This window comes from Pochonia chlamydosporia, chromosome 1 (genome assembly GCF_001653235.2).
Source record: "Pochonia chlamydosporia 170 chromosome 1, whole genome shotgun sequence".
In the NCBI taxonomy this organism is placed as follows: Eukaryota; Fungi; Ascomycota; class Sordariomycetes; order Hypocreales; family Clavicipitaceae; genus Pochonia; species Pochonia chlamydosporia.
This window is the reverse complement of record NC_035790.1, coordinates 2,813,093-2,825,523: the sequence shown is the minus strand read 5'-3', so window position 1 is coordinate 2,825,523 and position 12,431 is coordinate 2,813,093. Positions and strand designations below refer to the sequence as shown.

Here is a 12,431-nt window from a genome sequence, read left to right as displayed (position 1 = left end):
ATGGTCGTTTCTACTGCTGGTCTTTTGGGTCAGAGGCTGGCTCAGCCGCCACCTCCAGGAGAACCTCATGGAGTCGCAATCCCTGGTACCGAGAAACCCGGGCGAAGTCCTGTTTACAGGCACTGGCAAGTCAAGGACAAGCCGCTGGTTAGCACGCTTGATCCTAAAATCAGAACCATGCATCAACTCTTTGACGAGTCTGCTCAACGAGTGCCTCAGAACAACTGCATGGGTATTCGCAAATGGCTCCCAGAGACGAAAACCTGGGATAATAAGTATACGTGGATTTCATACGGCGAAGTTGCTGAGCGCCGCAAGAACTTTGGAGCTGGTCTCGTGGAACTTCATCAGCGAATCAATCATCCCCAGGACAAGTATGGTATTGGGCTTTGGTGCCAAAATAGACCAGAATGGCAAATCACTGGTAAGTCAACGCAAGCCGTACCAAAAAGTAAACTGCACCCTTGGCTAATAATCCGTATCCAAAGATCTCGCTTGCATGTCTCAGGGCCTTTACTCAGTCTCCCTGTACGAAACACTTGGCCCAGAAACGACCGAATACATTGTCAACCATGCCGAGCTAGCCTGCGTAGTCTGCTCTCTCCCACACGTACCAACACTTCTCAAGCTTGCACCTCGCATTCCTCGCCTCAAGCTAATTATATCCATTGATGAACTTGATCATGGCGAAAGGGAGGGATACTCGAAGAAAGATGCCCTCAACGCCATTGCGTCGGACCTTGGTATCCAAGTCTTGTCAATGAGCGAGGTGGAAAGGATTGGCTTGGAGTCTGGCCGTCCTATGCGCCCTGCCGGACCCGAGGACCTCTACACCATCAACTATACTTCTGGCACGACGGGCCCTCCCAAGGGAGTCCTGCTTACCCACGCGGCCACCCTTGCGGGTAACACTGCGTCCCGCATTGGAGGAAAGTTGGAGAGCACCGATGTTGGGATTTCATATCTCCCCTTGGCTCATCTTATGGAGAGATTGGTTGAACATGCTGGCTTCGCCGAGGGTGCTAGCTGTGGCTTTTTCAGGGGAGATATTCTGGGCTTGGTCGACGACATGCTCATCCTGCAGCCCACAGGTTTCGTCTCTGTGCCTCGTCTGTTTAACCGATTCAACAGTGCCATCAAGTCCGGTACCATTGAGGCTGAGGGCTTCAGAGGGACGTTATCCAAACGTATTCTTGACACTAAAATGCAGTCCATGAAGTTACCAATAGGTCAGGCTACCGTCCATCATTGGCTGTGGGATCGAATCTTCACACCAAAGGTCAGGGGAAAAGTTGGTCTTGGCCGGGCGAGCCAACTTGTCTCCGGAAGCGCGCCTCTCGACCCAAAGGTTCAAGAATTCCTGTCCGCCATGTTTGGAGTGAGACTCTACCAGGCCTACGGAATGACAGAGACTTCTGGAGCAATCACGGCGCCTCTGGATGGAGATTTTGACACTGGACACGTCGGTCCTCCTAGCCCCGTCGCTGAAATCTGCTTAGAGTCTATTCCCGAGCTGCAGTACAGCGTTGACGATAAGCCTTATCCACGTGGTGAGATCTTGGTTCGTGGGCCAATCCTGCTAAAAGGATACTATAAAAATGAAGAAGAGAACAAGAAGACGATGGAGGCAGATGGGTGGTTTCACACTGGCGACGTCGCCATGGTTGACGAACTCGGCCGCTTTACCATTATTGACCGCAAGAAGAATGTATTGAAACTTGCACAGGGAGAATACGTGGCCCCTGAACGTCTTGAAAACGTATACGCCGCAAATTGCGGTCTTATAGCCAATGCTTTTGTGCATGGCGACAGCCAAGAGTCTACCTTGGTTGGCATTTTTGGCATCAACCCAGAAACGTTTGCACCCTTTGCGTCCAAAATTCTCGGTCAGCCGGTTAGTCAAGAGGATGTTGCCGCGCTGAAGCGGGTAGCCAGAAATCCAAAGGTCCAGCGAGAATTCTTGAACATTCTACAGACGATTGGAAGGAAGAACAAGTTTAACAAGTTTGAAAATGTTGCCAACATTTTGCTCGATATTGAGCCGTTTACGGTCGACAACGAGCTGCTGACACCGACGTAAGTAACACGCCAACCTATTCGGGCTATTTTCAATGCTGACTGTAGATGCTTCTGTAACACAGACTGAAATTGAAGAGAGCGCAAGCCGCCAAGGCATTTCGAGGGGAGATTGACCGCATGTATGCCGAGATTAACAGCAGACAGCCGACAATGGGTAAACTGTAGGAAGGACTGTCGCAGTTGTTGATTGTAATGTAGAATGGCACCAAAGCAGGAACGTGATAGCAGTTTCCGTTGGATATGACAGGGCCACTCCTACTCCTTCCGCTTGTAGATTTTGTATGTAAAATGTTATTCTTCGCGGCGTGAACTCGTTGCCCTCTTTTCACCTCTTCATCACCATTCGCCAACCCCTACACTTCACCATCTCTTACTACACAACAACAGCGTTAGCTTCTTTTCCATCACTACCTCGAGATGCAGTCCTGGCGCTACCATCTATTCTACTGGGGTGCTTCGGTGCTCTCGGTGGCAGGATACAATGCCACGAGGGTGGCAGAAAATTGGAACATGGAAATCTTCCAAGGCTACTCTGCCGGACTTTTTGCTATCTCCTTCTTCCTTTACTTTGTTCTCTTACTCTACGGCTCTCTCCAACGCACTCACCACGTGGTGTTTGCGGTGACGTACGTGCTGGGACTTGCGATATTTCCGCATCATTACATCGTCAGGATGTCCAAGATTTTCCTTGCAGTCCTCCTTGTCTGTGCATTCTACCGCATCGCCGCTGGCCCTATGGCTCATCGAAAATACTCAGAGGTGCGGCACTAGATGGCCATTGCAACGTTGATGGTTTCATTTGGGGCATTACCGCATCCCCTTTTTGCACCGTTGGCGAACCCGTGGCTCATCGACAGCGGCGTTCATGCTCTCCTTTCGTTTGCAGCTGTTGGAGCTATTGAGAGTACAAGGCAAAACGTATGGATCTCCGTCTCACGTCCAACGGCTCGTGAATTGATGTACTGACGTGGTGTTTAGCGACAAGATATTGAGCGCTGTCACTACTTTGGGTTCCTTTTTGGCCTTCGTGTCTATATTCAACAGCCCGTGTAGAGCCGTGGCTAGGGGCTCCTTCGGTTGTACTGCTTGATTCAAGGATATGGTAGCCTGGTGACGACTATCAAGTGGATCGACTGCTGTCTGCTCAACGTTTACGAGCGACGTGTGACTTGTTTGTCAATTTGGAAGTCCCCACTGAAGAACCCAAAGGCGCAATGCTTTGGAATGGCCATGATGTCGATTGCTGGTGGGAGAGTGTTTGACATGGCCGAAACGGTACGTCCTGTTCTTGAGTTCAGCAAGAACCAACTAACAAGAGGTGACAGATATTCTATGTCATCTACGTTCAACAGTCTCAGAAATGGTGTCATTGAAACCACATATGACGGATCCGCGATACTGCCGGTGGCCGATGCGAAGCGAGTTTATAAGCGCACTTGTGAGTGGAGTGGTTGTGAGTTGGTTTGTGACCATGGAGGCTGAGTATCAAGTAACATTGAATTATGGGGGAGTAGCGTGGCGGTGAATTCAAGCGTTGGGCATGTCAGTATTGGGTCAACTGTTCTTGAATGAATCATGTATTTCCCACAGCGTACTTGTATGGACTATTTGATTGTCGTTGCACATTTATAATCAGGCGTGATGATGTGTTGCCCTTTGGTCGGCTTATCCGACGATGCTGACGGGATGATCGGCAGGATCCGCTCCACGGAGGGCTACAACTCCATAGGGCTGGGGCTTACAAATATCACGATGGATCACGGTTGCGTATGACGTTGTAAGTGGGTATATAAATATATTATTTGTACGGTTTACTCTCTATGTATCTTGTTCAAGCTCGTTCCAGCTGGTATCTAGGTTCACCTGACTGAGAACGTTGGACATAACCACCTCACATGTCATCTCAAACTCACTTCAATCACACTTACACCATCTCACTTGACCCCTCAGCTCAGTCAAGTCAAACATCATAGCTTGAAATTCAAACTCTCACATCAACATGGCCCTCCCCCAAACCCAAACAGCCGTCGCCATCGCCGCCCCCCGACAACCACTCACCCGAATCACCGTCCCCGTCCACCCTCCATCCACGGGCGAAATCACCCTCAAAGTAAGCTACACGGCCTCAACGCCCCTCGACCTCCACCGCGCAGACGGCGGGCTTCTCATCCCCCAGTACCCAAGCCAGTCTGGTTCGGGCGGCGCATCCGGCACAGTCGTCGCCCTCGGGCCCGGCGACACCAAGGGCCTCCAAATCGGGGACAAGGTATCTGTGTTTGCCTTCCACGGCGGCAAAGAAGCCAATCACCAGAACTACATTACTTGTCCTGCGTACCTGGCGTCCAAGATTCCCGACGGCATCTCCGAACAGGCTGCTGCGACGGTGAATGTCAATCTGTGCACGGTGTTCCACACTGCCACTACGGATTTGGGACTGGAGCTTCCCTGGCCGATACCAGAGGGTTGGGAGGCGCGGAACAAGAATGACGGGGTTTTGATATGGGGTGCGAGTAGTAGTGTGGGCATATACGCCGTGCAGGTCCTTCGGCATTGGGGGTATAGCAACATCCTTGCGGTGAGCAGTGCCGCGCATCACGGGTATTTGCGCAGTCTAGGTGCGCGGAGGTGCTTCGATTATCGCGCCGAGGGGGTGGTGGGTGAGATTCTGGAGGAAGACGGGATTCGTTTCGTGCTGGATTGTATTGGCAGTCTGGGGGGCTCGTTGGCGCCGTTGAAGAAGATTGCTAAGAAGGGGGATAGAGTGGCGGTTATGTTGCCTGTGATTGTGAGGGATGCGACGATGGATGAGGAGCCGGTTTATGAGATGGATATTGGGAAGGTGGATGGATGGGCGGAGGGCGTTGATGTGAGGGGGGCGAGGACGCATTTCTACCTGGATGTAAGTTGATTCTTTGTTTTCGTGATGACGATGTGCTAACGGGTATGGTGTAGAATGAACTGTTCAAGGAGAAACTGCAGCCGGAGATTGTGCCGACGCTTCTGGCGCAGGGGGTCGTGCAGCCGAATAAGTATAGGGAGATTGAGGGACGGGATATGGTGGAGAGGGCGCAGAATGCGTTGGATGAGTTGCGGAATAGAAGTGTTAGTGGAGAGAGGTTGGTCTGGAGGGTATCGGAGTGATGGACGTGATGATGGCGTGATGGTGGGAGTGACAATGAGGAGCAATTGGTATTGATAGTGTACATCTGTGGCCAACTCATGTTGCCGCTTCTCATACCCAAAATAAAACAAACACCGGTGCCTTTACCAAAACGCCAGAACCATTCGTTTGCTTCCGCGTCCGAAACGAAATAGCCATCCTGCGCCGGCATATGTTGCCAAATCCCCTCCAGATGGCGAATATCCCTTCTACAATCCGGCACAGCTGCATCGTGAACCATCACCTTCCATCTGGTCCGTGTGAGTTCCGTCGTTGAACCATTTCGCACATTATCATTACTCAAAGCTTCTCGTCCACTCAGGGTGCCCGCCCTGGATTCACTGGTATCGCGATATCTCCGTTCATAAAATGCTGCATTGCATCAACACCGACTTGCCTACAAACGTGTCAGCCAGCCTGCTCCAATCCATTTCACGGAGGAAGCACTCACGATGTAAGCATAAGTTTCGTAAAATCATCGCAGTCGTCCGGCCGGGCGTACATCCAAAAGTCCTTAAACACCATATTCTGGATGACAAATTGTGGCTTCTCACGCCACGAGCGGTAGAATTCAACCGAGTTGGTTGCGTCCCAGAGGTGGCGTGAGGCGGTGAATACGTTCTCATCACACCACATTTCATCATCAGCTGCCACCTTGTGTTAGAGATTGAATAACAGAGGACGGTCTTGGCATGGGATCAACGTACGAGTTTCCGACTTGAGCATGCAGCTGAGGCATGTGATGGCGTACGACGTCAATATCGTGCGGCGAGCGCTCTCCAAGAATACCCAACTCTGTAAACCATTGTTAGTGGACATGACACTCAGAGAGAGACAGAGAGAGACAGAGAGAGAGAGAAGTCAGCAGCAACGTACCTCCCACGTCTTTGGTATCTTGTCCCGAACAAATCCATTCGGTCCGCGCAAACCCTCTTCCATTTCCAAGTTGTCCCTCATGCTAGAGAGCTCCCTCAGCCACGACATCATGACTGGCACCTCTCTTTCTGCGGCGGCCCTCAACCCCAAATCACCATCGAATATTCTCATGGAGTTGAGAATTAACAGAGCTTGGACGCGAGACAACTTATCCTCATTGGTAATGGCACGCTCACCCTCACGGTGAATCTCTCGACCCGCATCAACCAGCAGACGAACAGTCCATCCCTTGTTAGACGGGCTGCGCGCCGCGTAGGCAGATGATGCTGAAAACGCCGCAAGGATAGCCTTGGGTAATTGGCCAGCCCAGAGACGAGGGTGCATAAAGGGCAGCGCTCTCGTTTGTGAAAAGGTGCTGTGCATGCTGGTCAAAAAGCCCACGGTATGGCCAATTCGAGAGCTCGGGTCATGGACAGACAAAGGGTCAATCTCCATGCAGGCGGCGTCGAGGTCCTTGATGAGTGATACGTCACGAACAGGCTGCAGTTGCTGTTGCTGCTGCTGATTGTGCAGAGACGACGGTGCCATGGCAGAAAGACCAGCAGGCACGGGCGGAATATGCAACTTATCCGTTGTCGTCGCCGCGTCGGCAAACGGATGCAGATTCCAAATATCGTGTTCGGTGCCGGCAGTCTGAGCCATCAAGTCGACAATGGAAAAGTCTAGTCCGCCAGAGCCATCGCCATTGCCAGAACTTCCCAGCGGCACACCAACGTCAGCTTGAAGGCTCTCGGGGCTAGTATCTGTACCCAAGGTGTCAATGTCAAAGCCCATGTCAAAATCGGGCACGTCAGAGACACAGGACGCAGTGCTCGCGGCAGAAGAAGAGACGGTGTGAACCCCTCCAGCTCCAGCAGCGCTCCCTGCGGCCGCGGAGGCAGGGCACGAGCCGTTTATCGAGCCCAGCGGTCTTGCGGACTCTGTGGCGGAGGAAGACGAGGAGGTGAGGTTGGCCGCGGAGGCTCCGGTGGACGATGATGACTGCTCATTATTGCAGGCCGCGGATGCGCCTGGAGGCAATTTCTGGTAGACGCAGCCCAAACCCTTGGCCAAGCACCGGCTACACTGAGGCGTGCGCTTGTCACAGCGTCTCTTGCCCCTCACACAAGCGTTGCAGCTCTTTTGGCGCGAAGCGGCCGACGCCTTGTCATCGAGTCTGGTGCCATCTGTGGTGATGGTGACGCTGCCGTGGTCGTGGTCATGTTCCCGGTTGTGGTTGTGGTTATGATTGTGATTATGATTTCCAAACGTTGCTGCAAAGGAGTCCATGACAGCGGCGGTGTCCATGTCCTCCCATGATCGTTTCATGCCGTTCATGATGGGCGACGAGGTTTGTTTAAAGTTGAGTGAGTGAATGTGAATGAGTGAGTGAGTAGACGTTGAAAGCGGCGGTCCCACCTGCCAAAGTATGTCGAGTGTCCCAACTGGGCAGGCGCGGTCTAGCTTGTACTTGGCAAAACCAAAGGGAACAACAAAATCCTGTCAACTTGTTGCAGCTCGTAAAGCAGCATTGGACATCAAAGCGTCAAAGAGTTATGAAGAAGCGAAGAAACCGCTCTCTTTTCTCAATTCCGTTGGTCTTCAGGACACTTTGTTCCCAGTAAAAGCAAAACGGTCGAGTCAATCCGTTTGCCCAGACCTTGTTAGTGGCTCTGGCCGCCTCATCAGCGTCGCCGCCTACTCCAAACACTGAATTTCAACAAGACACATGCTCGAATTGTCAGCAAAAAAGCCATCCTGGTGCCAAAAGTCCACAAATTCCCCCTACCCGCGTGCATGGGACCCCTTCCACAGCTGACATGACTCTCGTTAGCGGCCACTCAGCGCCGTCTCCGGGTGCCAAAGTCCGCAATCTCGAACGACAAAGTCCGCACGGAGGAATACGGGGTCCTCAACGGCTCCGAAACTCCGCAACCCAAGTCCGCTTTGCCAGGACAGCATGAGATGGCTTAACATGAACGGGTTTGAGAGCTGTTGATCGTTAATTTTGGAGATTGCCGAGAGAAGGGTTCGTTGATATTACTGGGCGAAACGATCCGGGGCGGTGGTACAAGGACGATCGGCTTCCATCCGGGAAGAATTTAGATGCACGGACTGGACGTATCTTATCTCCGCGCCAATGATTCGATCTGAGCTGATCAACAAGTAGTCTTGGACCAAACTGCCGCTGGTTGTCGGCATTAAAGCATTGATCGAACCAGGCTGGGCGTCGCAGCAAGCTCGGGATTTCAAGATTAAGTTCTTGCCCTCTGCCTAAGCCCTTTGAAATTCAGCATTCACACAGCAAACAGAGCTGAGGGGACCAAGGTCCGTCATGGTATATGGTTTTGGCGATCTAGATTACCACCAGATTCAGCACAGTCCTTACATGACGTTGCCTTTCTCATATACTTATCCGCCCTTGTTGCTGGGGCCGCTGCACTAACCCTTGGAGTGCGCGAAGGTGCAGGCAAAGTATCTGCCCTGCTAAGCATCTTCTAACTAAATCTTGCATTATCTAACGGCATCGAAGATGTACCAGGCAAAATTTAGCAGCACCTCTCTCTTACTGGTGAGATGGACAGGTAGTATATACTGCTAAATTCGGGATATGTTATTGGCTAACATCCTAGTTTGCGACTTCGCCTGTACCTTGCGCACTCAAAGGGATGGATACCCAGACAAGCAACATTGCCTCCAAGTCCGTTCATCGATGTCCAGGTGAGAACCCTTATCAACAAAGTGTAGATCCAAGCCTTGCTCAATATCAGTCACACAGTACAACGTTCAACCATAACATGTAAAGTCTGTCAATTAATTCTTGATATAGCCCCGACTATTCACAGCCAGAGGACCCTAAACTAACTCTCACAACCTGCTGACGCCAGCTCCGCAAAAATTTTTCGCATCGCATCCGAAAACCTTATTTCCCTGACCAAATCCAAGCAAAAAGCAACAGAACGAACGGAAATAACAGAAAAACATTTAACAAAGTAGGCTTTCTGAAACAAGCGCTTTTTCACACCTTCTGCTCATCCACTTCCGAATCTAGTTCTCTCTAACAGTTGGGTATATACAGCCACACGCGAATCTGCATACTCGAGACTCCTCTCCCCCTTCACCACCTCACTCCACGTGGTCCTTGCTCGTCACCCCTTGGCAAGACGCCCGAAGAACGAAAATGCCAATTCCAAATCTTTCTGCGGGGATGGTGGTGCCGAGGGCATTACGTAACCTGGTCATGCAACCCCGGATGCAGCTCGGGATGCAGGCGTCTGTTTTCGCAAGCGATAAAACGGCTTGGTTCCACCCGTCGTCTAAGGCGGCAAGCCATGATGCTGCGATGTTGACTGCGACCGTGTCCAATGGAATCGGAATACGCAGGTCACTTCGTATCGAGTGAAACAGCGGCAACGGCAGGCCCGAAATCAAAAACAAACAAAGACTGATACAAAAGTGATGGCCGCGGGAAATGCCAATATAAAACAAAATAGCAGTTGCCAAAAACAACACCCAAGTTGGCCACCCGCCAGCAGTAGTTGTACAATCAGCCCACGAGGCTGAGGGGCCAAAAGATGAAAAGAATTCCCCTAGAAAAGAAACCAGCGAAATCAAGTAGTGCAAAAGGATGCATCTAGTAACACAAAATGAAGCCTTCTAGGCCCCAGATAGAGGTTCGATGATGAAAACAGTGCGTCCGCCGGAATTGTTTCTTTCCGGCATTAGCGAAGCGGTGGATTCTGTATAGGACGTGCGTGCCCTTACCACCTGTCGTGAAATCGTGCATTTGCTCCGTGGCAAATGTAACAGTAAAGCAGAAACGAAAAATGTGATCAACATAGGGAAATTACTCGAGCAAGTCGTTGTGTGTCGAATTTGTCGTAAAATGAATAGATGAGACATCGTGCCAATGGTACAACAGGTCCTGACCATGCTAGTATCGTTCCTGTCGATAGCCATTGACCCGAGGGGCATCGTATTGGACTCCAGTCATGGACTCTGGTCCGTTGTGAAGGGATCGCAGTGGTGGCAATTCGGTTCTGTTGGCATTGGAATACGGGTCGGCGCCATATGATGCCGGAGGCGGCTGTGAGCTCTGTGAAGGTGGTGGGGGAGGAGGTCCTTGTTGTTGGGCAGCACCACCGGTTGGGCCAAGTTCCATGCGAAGGGTCTGTAATTCACGCCGCAGCAGTTCATTCTCTGACGCGGCCGTGTTGTAGTGGGACTGAAGGGCGCGAATGTGGTCATTTTGCCGCTGGTGTTCAGCAATGGCTAGTAGTTACAGTTAGTCGGGCCGCATAATGGCAGACAGGAAAACCAGAGGCAACAAAATACGTACCCTTTGTCAAAATTTCCCATTTTGATGCCTTTGATCCACGTTCTTGCGGCATCAAGTCTCTTAATTGATCAAACAGCTCCTTCATTTCTGTACGGCGCTTGCGTTCGGCGAGCTTGTGACTTACTCTCAGCTCAGGGGTGCGGCTATATGGCTGAGACCCGGGGGGGCCAGAGCCTTCTTCGGCCTGAAGATCGCTCAACTGCTTGTGTTGCATGGTATGGTGGTGGACAGGGGGGAAGTCGTTGGAGGCGGTCGACATGCGAGCATACTCGGCGCCATCCTCGAGTCTCCGTTGGCCAGGAGGTAATCTTGATTCGGTGGTGAATTGGCTGCTCGCAATGGACTCGGTGATGCTGCTACGGCGAGAGTCATCGTAGTGAACAGGCGGTCCAACCCGCTGGATCTCTTCTTCGGGAAACGCCCATGCTTGACCCTTGGTCGGCTCGGCAGCTCTGGCAATGTGTCCAGTTGCAGGGCCAGTAATCGCAGGGGCAGTCTTGATGACCTTGGGCTCAACAGGGTTGCGTTCCGCGCTGGGTTGATAGCCATTGGAAATTCTGTGTACGGATAGGGCTTCCAGACCAGGTCGAGGGTTCCGTTGTGAATGCAGAGTATTTTGGATGGAGCTGGTGGACTGATTGTTGCTAGCGTAGGGCGACGACCCCAGGCGCATATCGCTGATGCCCTGGTTAATTCTGCTATCGACACTCTCGCGCCTTGGACCGCCGCCAGCAGCGAGATTCTCCCCGAGAGTTGCGCCATTCTGTCCCTGGGATTCAATTGATGTCGGTCGATCGAATCTTCGGTCGCTGGTTGGCGATGTGGGCGAAACCATGGAGGCAACGCTCATGTTGCTCGCTGAGGGCGAAACAAGGGCTTGAGGGACCAAGTTTGTGGCGACTGGAGAGGGGGTTTTATCTGCGAGCGACGATTGGTAGCCAGAACCTGCCGGACTGAGTCCATTCACATTGAAGGAGGCAGCGGATGTATCTACGGTGCCCAAGGCGGTGTTAGTCTATGCCAGCAAAAGTAGTGATAGCACTGGTGACGCATAGACTTGGACAAAACAAGCGCAAGACAGACCAAAGTCTACACGTGTGGCCACCACTCGCACTTGCGACAAAACACAAAACACAACAACTTACGTTTGCTGGATGCCTCAGCTGTCGAGTAGAAGCCAGAGTCCCGGAGCTGCAGAGGCGGTCCGTTGTGTGAAGGTTGGTCATCATTGTTGAGAATATTGTTCAGCCCTGCTGCTTTGGGAGGCGCAACGGGCTGCTGACTTTGCGTCTCCATGGCTGACATGATTGATATCTGGTGTTTTGCTTCCTTAGGAGGCTCGACTGGCAAATTTGCTGTCCACTTCTGGACGATTCTTCCTGGGCGGTTTCACGGGCGTTTTATTCGGATCAGTAAAGGATGCTGAGGAACAAAGACGTCGCTAGCTTTTTCGTGTGGAGTATAAGCACTATCTGACAGCAAAGTTGGATTCTCGCAACCGCTCGAGCGATCTGGTCGGAGGTGAGCCGAGGTGCGAGATGGAGGACAATGACGATGCTGAATATAAAAAAGGCCGAGGGCTATTGTTTGACGCTTCGGACAATCCACATAACTCGTCGACGGACAGAGGGGCGTGTGCGACGGGTTTGCTCGAGTCGTTGAATAAAGTTGGCGCTGTTGGAAAGGGCACTTGGGCCACGGAGAACTGGTGCACCTGGAACGAGGAGTGGCGGATGAAAAAAGACCTCAACGCTTGAGACGTCGACGAGGCAAAATTGCTTATCGAGAATACAGACCCGAGAAGGGGGATTCCTACTTCGAATACGGTACAATTGACTGAGCGATCACAGGTGTTGTTGTGTTTGCGCCGTTGGGAGGTGGTACGCGCAAAGGAGCTTGGAAGCAACTTTGGAAGTCGAGTTGCCGCTTAAAGTGTTA

General features: G+C 51.8%; 5 protein-coding genes across 5 annotated transcripts; 3 read left to right on the top strand and 2 right to left on the bottom strand.

Moving 5' to 3' along the window:
* Window positions 1-2,244, top strand: VFPPC_00712 (AMP-binding enzyme; the record flags this gene model as incomplete). The annotated part of the gene is made up of 3 exons (XM_018280680.1): window positions 1-424; window positions 489-2,076; window positions 2,142-2,244. 3 exons carry the CDS (start codon window positions 1-3, stop codon window positions 2,242-2,244), a joined length of 2,115 nt encoding a protein of 704 aa, XP_018148933.1.
* Window positions 2,245-2,496: 252 nt separating this feature from the next.
* Window positions 2,497-2,850, top strand: VFPPC_12871 (hypothetical protein; the record flags this gene model as incomplete). The annotated part of the gene is made up of 1 exon (XM_018290648.1): window positions 2,497-2,850. The coding sequence occupies one exon, from the start codon at window positions 2,497-2,499 to the stop codon at window positions 2,848-2,850; it is 354 nt and encodes a 117-aa protein (XP_018148932.1).
* Window positions 2,851-4,078: 1,228 nt separating this feature from the next.
* On the top strand, window positions 4,079-5,220 carry VFPPC_00711 (alcohol dehydrogenase; the record flags this gene model as incomplete). Its single annotated transcript, XM_018280679.1, has 2 exons — window positions 4,079-4,978; window positions 5,032-5,220. The coding sequence occupies 2 exons, from the start codon at window positions 4,079-4,081 to the stop codon at window positions 5,218-5,220; spliced, it is 1,089 nt and encodes a 362-aa protein (XP_018148931.1).
* Window positions 5,221-5,557: 337 nt separating this feature from the next.
* Window positions 5,558-7,492, bottom strand: VFPPC_12870 (C6 zinc finger domain-containing protein; the record flags this gene model as incomplete). The annotated part of the gene is made up of 4 exons (XM_018290647.1): window positions 5,558-5,636; window positions 5,691-5,886; window positions 5,947-6,034; window positions 6,116-7,492. The coding sequence occupies 4 exons, from the start codon at window positions 7,490-7,492 to the stop codon at window positions 5,558-5,560; spliced, it is 1,740 nt and encodes a 579-aa protein (XP_018148930.1).
* Window positions 7,493-10,088: 2,596 nt separating this feature from the next.
* VFPPC_12869 (HLH transcription factor (Hpa3)) lies at window positions 10,089-11,798 on the bottom strand (the record flags this gene model as incomplete). Its single annotated transcript, XM_018290646.1, has 3 exons — window positions 10,089-10,426; window positions 10,494-11,483; window positions 11,639-11,798. 3 exons carry the CDS (start codon window positions 11,796-11,798, stop codon window positions 10,089-10,091), a joined length of 1,488 nt encoding a protein of 495 aa, XP_018148929.1.
* Window positions 11,799-12,431: the final 633 nt, after the last annotated feature.